A 12,706-nucleotide genomic window follows, 5' to 3' on the forward strand; every position below is an offset into this window, starting at 1 on the left:
TTCCAGGATGAGCCATTAGGGTTTTAAATATGAAATGCTTAGAACAAGGTTGATACTGTTTACCATAATGCTAAATAAAAACTATCATATATTTTATAATAGATATTCATAAATCTCAATTTTTTTTTTGGATACAAATGCACCTTGCCCTGAGAACAACAACATACCTGATAAAAGTAAATACAACCCCCTCTGCCAAATGCCAGCACCTAAAAAAAAGCCATCTTATTATGACATGTATAAAGCTCTTATTGAGCAAGTGTGCAGGCCGTACAGTAACTTAAGACACAATAACTTTTCCATCATTTAAAAGCCCAAGAGTGTAGCACTTCGAGAATTGTTTTGTTCGTGAGCGAGCAGTAGGGAGATGAAAGACTACTAAATCAACCAATGAGAGTACACACAGCATCATAGCTGTTTGATAACATATATAATATAATATAATATAATATAATATAATATAATATAATATAATATAATATAATATAATATAATATAATATAATATAATATAATATAATATAATATAATATAATATAATATAATATAATATAATATAATATAATATAATATAATATAATATAATATAATATAATATAATATAATATAATATAATATAATATAATATAATATAATATAATATAATATAATATAATATAATAGAGAAGATAATCATCATGCTGACGTCAATATTACCACACAGTATTGTTGCTAATGTTTTAACTGCCAAAAAAACCTGTCGGTTTGCTAAGTAAAATGCCTCAGTAGTAAGCTACAGGCTATTCATAATTTTCAGATTTCTATGTCTCATGCGTGCTTCCAGTAGGTAATGTAACAATGAATATCACAGCATTTTCAGCCATAAACATTTACTGCCCTGTGTTTAGACGAATTTCAACAAATCAAGTCACCTAATACTGTATATAACACAAAATCATATTTCACACAAAGATATTTACCGGGTCAATGACTTTATGAGAGGCCACCTGGATGATGGCGAATTGCCAGGAGAGGAGAGGCAGGGAGTCTGATGGACCCTGCGAAACATGCACACTGCGTGTTAATACACTTTATCATCTTATTATCTACAAATATCAAGTATCTAGAAAACTCATACTAAAAAACATACCTGTAAGCGATGTGTGAATAACACCTCCATTGTTGGTTTAAGAGTCAAAACAAGAACCTGTAGTAAATAGAAGGAGATGCTTCGCACAAAAAAAAAAGAAAATGTATCAAGAGAAAGCATTGTATAGCCTGTAAACAACTGATTCTTTTGAGTACAGCTAGTGGCATACAGTACACTAAGAACAGCATAAGAACATTACTGTATATTATGGTTTTTATAAGAGACATATTTTGCACATTGCATACTGTAGGGAAGAACGGCCATTGACTGGCAAAAAAAACACAAAGCAACAATCAGCTTTTGGCCTCACAGTCTAGATTGAATCATAGACCAATCGGCCTCAAGGTCTAATTGATAAAAACATTGTGTAACAGGGCTGTCAGTTTGTCACTACCTAAAAGTGGGGTACAGGCAAGTAGAGGGAGAGGTCCAGGGGGCATATCCCCTTCCCCTTCCCAAATTCGCTATGCTTCATGTTTATTTTAAATTCTAGCTATGAAGTCACAATATACACTAAAAAACTTCTAAAATTTAAGGATCAGAGACATTGTGGAAATAAAAATGCAAACTGCCCATTTGTAGCATGGCAAGAAGAAGGCGTAAGCTCTTAGAACCTTTGTGAGAGTTGCGAGGGCCAGCATGGAGAACTCGTACATAGGGTGGTCCTTCATTCCTTGATGCATATGCAAGGGAGCAAGAGTGCAGACTTCTCCTCGGCTGGGAATGAAAAAGATCTGAGTATCTCAGTCCTGGGGAGTACTTTAAATGCTTCATGATACACTACTCAATTATAAACCTAGTTTCAATCAAATCAACTTGTTTTGTTCAGTCTGTGTTGCCATGTGTAGTTGTGCTATTTGATATTTTAGGAAAAATACTGCACTAAACTCTCAATGACTTGACAGTACCTTCCAGAAAAAAGACATGTTGATTCATAGCTCCTGACGCCAATCAACCTCCTATCAGGCATTCAATAGAAGACATTGCAGAAAAACAACATAAGTGTCAGCAGAAAGTGTTATTTTGGGAGGAGAATTTCTTTAAATCATATTTTAAAAACAGTTTTTTTTGGGGGGGGGGGGGGTGGCATGCGTAAGCCCTTTCTCTCTCACACTCCATGCTGCTAATGCCAAATACAGTATGAATAGTTTTTTTTGTCTCAATCAGTTCAACCTGACTCAAATACATAATACTATCGATATATGATGTAATGATAAAATGATATAACATGATATGCTATGTCAATGACAGAACCACTCACTTGAAGCTAAGCACAAACACAGATATAACATGATATGTCAATGACAGAACCACTCACTTGAAGCTAAGCACAAACACAGATATAACATGATATGTCAATGACAGAACCACTCACTTGAAGCTAAGCACAAACACAGATATAACATGATATGTCAATGACAGAACCACTCACTTGAAGCTAAGCACAAACACAGATCCGCCACTGTAACTACAGAAGGCAACAGTTGGGTCATCTGTGAACTGAACATTAAAAAAAAATAACAAACAGTCAAAAGAAAAAAAAATATATTTTTTTTGTGCTTTGCCTGCACAATTTTTGAATGCGCCTGATTGAATAAACAAAAAAGTTGCATGTGTATTTGTGTTGGGCCTTATAGGAAGCATCAGCTATAATAATACCCTAACATGAAGAACAGCAGAGCCAATAGGATGTGCATCTAAGATAGTCCTTAGGAAGCATCAACTATAATAATACCCTAACATGAAGAACAGCAGAGCCAATAGGATGTGCATCTAAGATAGTCCTTAGCAACTTGCCAGACTGAAGATCCCACATACATATCTGAAAAATTACAATAATAAACAAGATTAGAATAAAACCTTAAATGATTGATATCTAATTGTTATTTTGTCAACTACCCCCTACAAAGTAGAGAGCACCGTAGCATACAAGTAGACATAGAATAACAGCACTCTATCATCAGGGCTTCTGGAATTACGTGGAAAAAACTATCTCAGGACCCGAAATTATCCCCAAAAGTACCCCAACTGATCCCGGGACCCGAAACAATCCCCAAGAGTCCCCGAAATGAACCCCAAGGAATTGCAAAAATGGACAAACAAAAGGAATGTGGAAGGATTGGCTTTCAGTTTTAAAAACATATGAAACATTAGCGTCATTTTTGTTACTATCCAGAAATTTGAATTAACTAAAACCATAGTATTAAGATTTTTATATACGACTGCGCGGGAAATACAGCTTTCGACAGCTTGGTTAAGTCAGCAATTGGGGTCAAATAAAGATTCCCGTGATGGTAATTTGAAGAACCAGGCGTGAATAAATAATTTATACATAACAAGCCATAAACGAATGTCTCCACAGATTAGACATGCATCTGCTTTCCCGTAGGAAAATGTTTTTTTGTGTTCGGTGAATGAAAGACCTATCATAAAGAGAGATAGAGAGAAATCATGCAGTGGTGTACGCACTACTACATAAGGAAATTCAAAACTCACATATTGCTTTCAACAAAAGCCACATCTCTTAATATTTTGCAACGGTAGTAAAAGGGTTGTCCGAGTGCATTACTCAGTGAGCTTTTGTCATTCCATCCATTCCATCTTCTCGGCCAAACCGGCTGTCGGTAAATATTCGCTCGTGTGAACATGGATTTTGTGGTGTAAAACACATTTGGTTGTCAAATGAATATAGATTTTTAGGGGTGATGTTTACCGGAAACGAGATTTATATTGTCAGAGTCATGTGTTGGAACTGCAAATGTTTCGAAAGTCAAAAGTTTGGCTGTTCTGAGCAAGGCTGTGCTTTGGCTGTGCTATGCTTATGTTGTACTCCTTTCAGTAGCAATTAAAAGTTGTGTATTTGTTTTGGACTCTGTTTATGGGTTTACCGCCGGGGCAATGTAATAAATGAAGTATTGTAATGGAATTTAAGTTTTTTATGTAATGTTATTTAGAAATAGATTCGCTGTCAACCCTTAATTATGCTTTAAGAATTGGAAGTGCTTTCTTCTGCTTTCCCTTTGTCCATTACCGAAATTCTGTGGGGTTGATTTCAGGGACTCCTCGGTATCGTTTCGGGTCCCGGGATCAGTTGAGGTACTTTTGGGGATAATTTCGGGTCCTGGGATTGTTTTGGGTCCTGGGATCATTTCGGGTCCTGTACAGGATTCTTTGCTAAATTACGCGCTAAATTACGCGGAAAATCAATCATCAAGTGCTAAATTACGCTGGATTCTGAAATACATTTTTCTTTAAAAATCAAAGGGATTCTTCACTAAGTTAAGTGCTAAATTACACGGAATATCAATTGCTACGCCCAAACTACATTATTTTGTACCGAAGGAAAGCACGAAATTACTTGAAAAGGTTTTTTTTTCGCGAAAATATCTTAGGCAAGTTTTCATTGGATCCTAGCCACCAGCCAATTAAAAAAGGTATTTTATTATTAGTCCCAGGCCTTCGCAGCAAAGAACGCCTAGTCATGTTATTAATTTCCGAAATTCAGTTCAAAATATCGCACTCTTACGAAGAATATCTGTCTTTTTTTACGAGAAATAGAGGTAAAAACCCTAAAACAAAACACATCAGCTGTGCACTTTAATGTTTTGTCTTTCAAAATTTAGCCAAATGACGCAGGATTATGCAGAAATTTGTTGATTACGCGGAGAAAGCCAAATTATGCACTTCCGCACAAGCGCGTAATCCCTAAGAGTACACAAGCGTGTAATTCCCTGTATCACGTACCTGCCCCCTTGCATGTCCACAAGCGTGTAATTCCCTGTATCATGTACCTACCCCCTTGCATGTCCACAAGCGTGTAATTCCCTGTATCATGTACCTGCCCCCTTGCATGTCCACAAGCGTGTAATTCCCTGTATCATGTACCTGCCCCCTTGCATGTCCACAAGCGTGTAATTCCCTGTATCACGTACCTGCCCCCTTGCATGTCCACAAGCGTGTAATTCCCTGTATCACGTACCTGCCCCCTTGCATGTCCACAAGCGTGTAATTCCCTGTATCACGTACCTGCCCCCTTGCATGTCCACAAGCGTGTAATTCCCTGTATCACGTACCTGCCCCCTTGCATGTCCACAAGCGTGTAATTCCCTGTATCACGTAAATGCCCCCTTGCATGTCCACAAGCGTGTAATTCCCTGTATCATGTACCTGCCCCCTTGCATGTCCACAAGGCGTGTAATTCCCTGTATCATGTGCCTACCCCCTTGCATGTCCACAAGCGCGTAATTCCCTGTATCATGTACCTACCCCCTTGCATGTCCACAAGGCGTGTAATTCCCTGTATCATGTACCTACCCCCTTGCATGTCCACAAGGCGTGTAATTCCCTGTATCACGTACCTACCCCCTTGCATGTCCACAAGCAAGTAATTCCCTGTATCACGTACCTACCCCCTTGCATGTCCACAAGCGTGTAATTCCCTGTATCATGTACCTACCCCCTTGCATGTCCACAAGCGTGTAATTCCCTGTATCATGTACCTACCCCCTTGCATGTCCACAAGGCGTGTAATGCCCTGTATCATGTACCTGCCCCCTTGCATGTCCACAAGCGTGTAATTCCCTGTATCATGTACCTGCCCCCTTGCATGTAGCGCGTAATTCCCTGTATCACGTACCTGCCCCCTTGCATGTCCACAAGCGTGTAATTCCCTGTATCATGTACCTGCCCCCTTGCATGTCCACAAGGCGTGTAATTCCCTGTATCATGTACCTGCCCCCTTGCATGTCCACAAGCGTGTAATTCCCTGTATCATGTACCTACCCCCTTGCATGTCCACAAGGCGTGTAATTCCCTGTATCATGTACCTACCCCCTTGCATGTCCACAAGCGTGTAATTCCCTGTATCATGTACCTACCCCCTTGCATGTCCACAAGGCGTGTAATTCCCTGTATCATGTACCTGCCCCCTTGCATGTCCACAAGCGTGTAATGCCCTGTATCATGTACCTGCCCCCTTGCATGTCCACAAGGCGTGTAATTCCCTGTATCATGTACCTGCCTCCTTGCATGTCCACAAGCGTGTAATTCCCTGTATCATGTACCTGCCCCCTTGCATGTCCACAAGCGTGTAATGCCCTGTATCATGTACCTGCCCCCTTGCATGTCCACAAGGCGTGTAATTCCCTGTATCATGTACCTGCCTCCTTGCATGTCCACAAGCGTGTAATTCCCTGTATCATGTACCTGCCTCCTTGCATGTCCACAAGGCGTGTAATTCCCTGTATCATGTACCTACCCCCTTGCATGTCCACAAGCGTGTAATTCCCTGTATCATGTACCTGCCCCCTTGCATGTCCACAAGCGTGTAATTCCCTGTATCATGTACCTACCCCCTTGCATGTCCACAAGCGTGTAATTCCCTGTATCATGTACCTACGCCCTTGCATGTCCACAAGCGTGTAATTCCCTGTATCATGTACCTACCCCCTTGCATGTCCACAAGGCGTGTAATTCCCTGTATCATGTACCTGCCCCCTTGCATGTCCACAAGCGTGTAATGCCCTGTATCATGTACCTGCCCCCTTGCATGTCCACAAGGCGTGTAATTCCCTGTATCATGTACCTGCCTCCTTGCATGTCCACAAGCGTGTAATTCCCTGTATCATGTACCTGCCCCCTTGCATGTCCACAAGCGTGTAATGCCCTGTATCATGTACCTGCCCCCTTGCATGTCCACAAGGCGTGTAATTCCCTGTATCATGTACCTGCCTCCTTGCATGTCCACAAGCGTGTAATTCCCTGTATCATGTACCTGCCTCCTTGCATGTCCACAAGGCGTGTAATTCCCTGTATCATGTACCTACCCCCTTGCATGTCCACAAGCGTGTAATTCCCTGTATCATGTACCTGCCCCCTTGCATGTCCACAAGCGTGTAATTCCCTGTATCATGTACCTGCCCCCTTGCATGTCCACAAGCATGTAATTCCCTGTATCATGTACCTACCCCCTTGCATGTCCACAAGGCGTGTAATTCCCTGTATCATGTACCTACCCCCTTGCATGTCCACAAGGCGTGTAATTCCCTGTATCATGTACCTGCCCCCTTGCATGTCCACAAGCGTGTAATTCCCTGTATCATGTACCTACCCCCTTGCATGTCCACAAGGCGTGTAATTCCCTGTATCATGTACCTACCCCCTTGCATGTCCACAAGCGTGTAATTCCCTGTATCATGTACCTACCCCCTTGCATGTCCACAAGGCGTGTAATTCCCTGTATCATGTACCTACCCCCTTGCATGTCCACAAGCGTGTAATTCCCTGTATCATGTACCTACCCCCTTGCATGTCCACAAGCGTGTAATTCCCTGTATCATGTACCTACCCCCTTGCATGTCCACAAGCGTGTAATTCCCTGTATCATGTACCTACCCTCTTGCATGTCCACAAGCGTGTAATTCCCTGTATCATGTACCTACCCCCTTGCATGTCCACAAGGCGTGTAATTCCCTGTATCATGTACCTACCCCCTTGCATGTCCACAAGGCGTGTAATTCCCTGTATCATGTACCTACCCCCTTGCATGTCCACAAGCGTGTAATTCCCTGTATCATGTACCTACCCCCTTGCATGTCCACAAGCGTGTAATTCCCTGTATCATGTACCTACCCCCTTGCATGTCCACAAGCATGTAATTCCCTGTATCACGTACCTGCCCCCTTGCATGTCCACAAGCGTGTAATTCCCTGTATCACGTACCTGCCCCCTTGCATGTCCACAAGCGTGTAATTCCCTGTATCATGTACCTGCCCTCTTGCATGTCCACAAGCGTGTAATTCCCTGTATCATGTACCTACCCCCTTGCAAGTCCACAAGGCGTGTAATTCCCTGTATCATGTACCTACCCCCTTGCATGTCCACAAGGCGTGTAATTCCCTGTATCACGTACCTGCCCCCTTGCATGTCCACAAGCGTGTAATTCCCTGTATCATGTACCTGCCCCCTTGCATGTCCACAAGTGCATAATTCCCTGTATCATGTACCTGCCCCCTTGCATGTCCACAAGCGTGTAATGCCCTGTATCATGTACCTGCCCCCTTGCATGTCCACAAGGCGTGTAATTCCCTGTATCATGTACCTGCCTCCTTGCATGTCCACAAGGCGTGTAATTCCCTGTATCATGTACCTGCCCCCTTGCATGTCCACAAGCGTGTAATTCCCTGTATCATGTACCTACCCCCTTGCATGTCCACAAGGCGTGTAATTCCCTGTATCATGTACCTACCCCTTGCATGTCCACAAGCGTGTAATTCCCTGTATCATGTACCTACCCCCTTGCATGTCCACAAGGCGTGTAATTCCCTGTATCATGTACCTGCCCCCTTGCATGTCCACAAGCGTGTAATGCCCTGTATCATGTACCTGCCCCCTTGCATGTCCACAAGGCGTGTAATTCCCTGTATCATGTACCTGCCTCCTTGCATGTCCACAAGCGTGTAATTCCCTGTATCATGTACCTGCCCCCTTGCATGTCCACAAGCGTGTAATGCCCTGTATCATGTACCTGCCCCCTTGCATGTCCACAAGGCGTGTAATTCCCTGTATCATGTACCTGCCTCCTTGCATGTCCACAAGCGTGTAATTCCCTGTATCATGTACCTGCCTCCTTGCATGTCCACAAGGAGTGTAATTCCCTGTATCATGTACCTACCCCCTTGCATGTCCACAAGCGTGTAATTACCTGTATCATGTACCTGCCCCCTTGCATGTCCACAAGGCGTGTAATTCCCTGTATCATGTACCTGCCCCCTTGCATGTCCACAAGCGTGTAATTCCCTGTATCATGTACCTGCCCCCTTGCATGTCCACAAGCGTGTAATTCCCTGTATCACGTACCTGCCCCCTTGCATGTCCACAAGCGTGTAATTCCCTGTATCATGTACCTACCCCCTTGCATGTCCACAAGCGTGTAATTCCCTGTATCATGTACCTACCCCCTTGCATGTCCACAAGCGTGTAATTCCCTGTATCATGTACCTACCCTCTTGCATGTCCACAAGCGTGTAATTCCCTGTATCATGTACCTACCCCCTTGCATGTCCACAAGCGTGTAATTCCCTGTATCATGTACCTACCCTCTTGCATGTCCACAAGCGTGTAATTCCCTGTATCATGTACCTACCCCCTTGCATGTCCACAAGGCGTGTAATTCCCTGTATCATGTACCTACCCCCTTGCATGTCCACAAGGCGTGTAATTCCCTGTATCATGTACCTGCCCCCTTGCATGTCCACAAGCGTGTAATTCCCTGTATCATGTACCTACCCCCTTGCATGTCCACAAGGCGTGTAATTCCCTGTATCATGTACCTACCCCCTTGCATGTCCACAAGCGTGTAATTCCCTGTATCATGTACCTACCCCCTTGCATGTCCACAAGGCGTGTAATTCCCTGTATCATGTACCTACCCCCTTGCATGTCCACAAGCGTGTAATTCCCTGTATCATGTACCTACCCCCTTGCATGTCCACAAGCGTGTAATTCCCTGTATCATGTACCTGCCCCCTTGCATGTCCACAAGCGTGTAATTCCCTGTATCATGTACCTACCCCCTTGCATGTCCACAAGCGTGTAATTCCCTGTATCATGTACCTACCCCCTTGCATGTCCACAAGCGTGTAATTCCCTGTATCACGTACCTGCCCCCTTGCATGTCCACAAGGCGTGTAATTCCCTGTATCATGTACCTACCCCCTTGCATGTCCACAAGGCGTGTAATTCCCTGTATCATGTACCTACCCCCTTGCATGTCCACAAGGCGTGTAATTCCCTGTATCATGTACCTACCCCCTTGCATGTCCACAAGCGTGTAATTCCCTGTATCATGTACCTACCCCCTTGCATGTCCACAAGCGTGTAATTCCCTGTATCATGTACCTACCCCCTTGCATGTCCACAAGCGTGTAATTCCCTGTATCACGTACCTGCCCCCTTGCATGTCCACAAGCGTGTAATTCCCTGTATCACGTACCTGCCCCCTTGCATGTCCACAAGCGTGTAATTCCCTGTATCATGTACCTGCCCTCTTGCATGTCCACAAGCGTGTAATTCCCTGTATCATGTACCTACCCCCTTGCATGTCCACAAGGCGTGTAATTCCCTGTATCATGTACCTACCCCCTTGCATGTCCACAAGGCGTGTAATTCCCTGTATCATGTACCTGCCCCCTTGCATGTCCACAAGCGTGTAATTCCCTGTATCACGTACCTGCCCCCTTGCATGTCCACAAGCGTGTAATTCCCTGTATCATGTACCTACCCCCTTGCATGTCCACAAGGCGTGTAATTCCCTGTATCATGTACCTGCCCCCTTGCATGTCCACAAGCGTGTAATTCCCTGTATCACGTACCTGCCCCCTTGCATGTCCACAAGGCGTGTAATTCCCTGTATCATGTACCTACCCCCTTGCATGTCCACAAGGCGTGTAATTCCCTGTATCACGTACCTGCCCCCTTGCATGTAGCGTGTAATTCCCTGTATCATGTACCTGCCCCCTTGCATGTCCACAAGCGTGTAATTCCCTGTATCATGTACCTACCCTCTTGCATGTCCACAAGCGTGTAATTCCCTGTATCATGTACCTGCCCCCTTGCATGTCCACAAGCGTGTAATTCCCTGTATCATGTACCTACCCCCTTGCATGTCCACAAGCGTGTAATTCCCTGTATCATGTTCCTGCCCCCTTGCATGTCCACAAGCGTGTAATTCCCTGTATCATGTACCTGCCCCCTTGCATGTCCACAAGCGTGTAATTCCCTGTATCATGTACCTAGCCCCTTGCATGTCCACAAGCGTGTAATTCCCTGTATCATGTTCCTGCCCCCTTGCATGTCCACAAGCGTGTAATTCCCTGTATCATGTACCTGCCCCCTTGCATGTCCACAAGCGTGTAATTCCCTGTATCAAGTACCTACCCCCTTGCATGTCCACAAGCGTGTAATTCCCTGTATCACGTACCTGCCCCCTTGCATGTCCACAAGCGTGTAATTCCCTGTATCATGTACCTGCCCCCTTGCATGTCCACAAGCGTGTAATTCCCTGTATCATGTACCTGCCCCCTTGCATCTCCACAAGCGCGTAATTCCCTGTATCATGTACCTGCCCCCTTGCATGTCCACAAGCGTGTAATGCCCTGTATCACGTACCTGCCCCCTTGCATCTCCACAAGCGTGTAATTCCCTGTATCATGTACCTACCCCCTTGCATGTCCACAAGCGTGTAATTCCCTGTATCACGTACCTGCCCCCTTGCATGTCCACAAGCGTGTAATTCCCTGTATTATGTACCTGCCCCCTTGCATGTCCACAAGCGTGTAATTCCCTGTATCATGTACCTGCCCCCTTGCATCTCCACAAGCGCGTAATTCCCTGTATCATGTACCTGCCCCCTTGCATGTCCACAAGCGTGTAATGCCCTGTATCACGTACCTGCCCCCTTGCATCTCCACAAGCGTGTAATTCCCTGTATCATGTACCTACCCCCTTGCATGTCCAAAAGCGTGTAATTCCCTGTATCAAGCACCTGCCCCCTTGCATGTCCACAAGCCTGTAATTCCCTGTATCATGTACCTACCCCCTTGCATGTCCAAAAGCGTGTAATTCCCTGTATCATGTACCTACCCCCTTGCATGTCCACAAAGCGCGTAATTCCCTGTATCATGTACCTACCCCCTTGCATGTCCACAAAGCGCGTAATTCCCTGTATCATGTACCTGCCCCCTTGCATGTCCACAAGCGTGTAATTCCCTGTATCATGTACCTGCCCCCTTGCATGTCCACAAGTGCATAATTCCCTGTATCATGTACCTGCCCCCTTGCATGTCCACAAAGCGCGTAATTCCCTGTATCATGTACCTGCCCCCTTGCATGTCCACAAGAGCGTGTAATTCCCTGTATCATGTACCTGCCCCCTTGCATGTCCACAAGCGTGTAATTCCCTGTATCATGTACCTGCCCCCTTGCATGTCCACAAGTGTGTAATTCCCTGTATCATGTACCTGCCCCCTTGCATGTCCACAAGGCGTGTAATTCCCTGTATCATGTACCTGCCCCCTTGCATGTCCACAAGAGCGTGTAATTCCCTGTATCATGTACCTGCCCCCTTGCATGTCCACAAGCGTGTAATTCCCTGTATCATGTACCTGCCCCCTTGCATGTCCACAAGCGTGTAATTCCCTGTATCACGTACCTGCCCCCTTGCATGTCCACAAGCGTGTAATTCCCTGTATCATGTACCTGCCCCTGTGCATGTCCACAAGGCGTGTAATTCCCTGTATCATGTACCTGCCCCCTTGCATGTCCACAAGCGTGTAATTCCCTGTATCATGTACCTACCCCCTTGCATGTCCACAAGGCGTGTAATTCCCTGTATCACGTACCTGCCCCCTTGCATGTCCACAAGCGTGTAATTCCCTGTATCATGTACCTACCCCCTTGCATGTCCACAAGCGTGTAATTCCCTGTATCACGTACCTGCCCCCTTGCATGTCCACAAGCGTGTAATTCCCTGTATCATGTACCTGCCCCCTTGCATGTCCACAAGTGTGTAATTCCCTGT

General features: G+C 44.9%; 1 protein-coding gene across 2 annotated transcripts in view; it reads right to left on the reverse strand.

The window, feature by feature from the left end:
• Positions 1-12,706, reverse strand: part of LOC5501878 (vacuolar protein sorting-associated protein 8 homolog) — a 65,958-nt gene that overhangs the window by 26,232 nt on the left and 27,020 nt on the right. For both annotated transcript variants that reach the window (XM_048724379.1, XM_048724380.1), the window contains 7 exons: positions 2,864-2,950; positions 2,561-2,628; positions 2,037-2,087; positions 1,743-1,845; positions 1,129-1,185; positions 959-1,036; positions 168-209 (listed from right to left, as the gene is read on the reverse strand). In XM_048724379.1, coding sequence (XP_048580336.1) covers positions 168-209; positions 959-1,036; positions 1,129-1,185; positions 1,743-1,845; positions 2,037-2,087; positions 2,561-2,628; positions 2,864-2,950 — 486 coding nt within the window. The remainder of the gene's footprint in view (positions 1-167; positions 210-958; positions 1,037-1,128; positions 1,186-1,742; positions 1,846-2,036; positions 2,088-2,560; positions 2,629-2,863; positions 2,951-12,706) is intronic.

Source organism: Nematostella vectensis, chromosome 2 (genome assembly GCF_932526225.1).
Source record: "Nematostella vectensis chromosome 2, jaNemVect1.1, whole genome shotgun sequence".
In the NCBI taxonomy this organism is placed as follows: Eukaryota; Metazoa; Cnidaria; class Anthozoa; order Actiniaria; family Edwardsiidae; genus Nematostella; species Nematostella vectensis.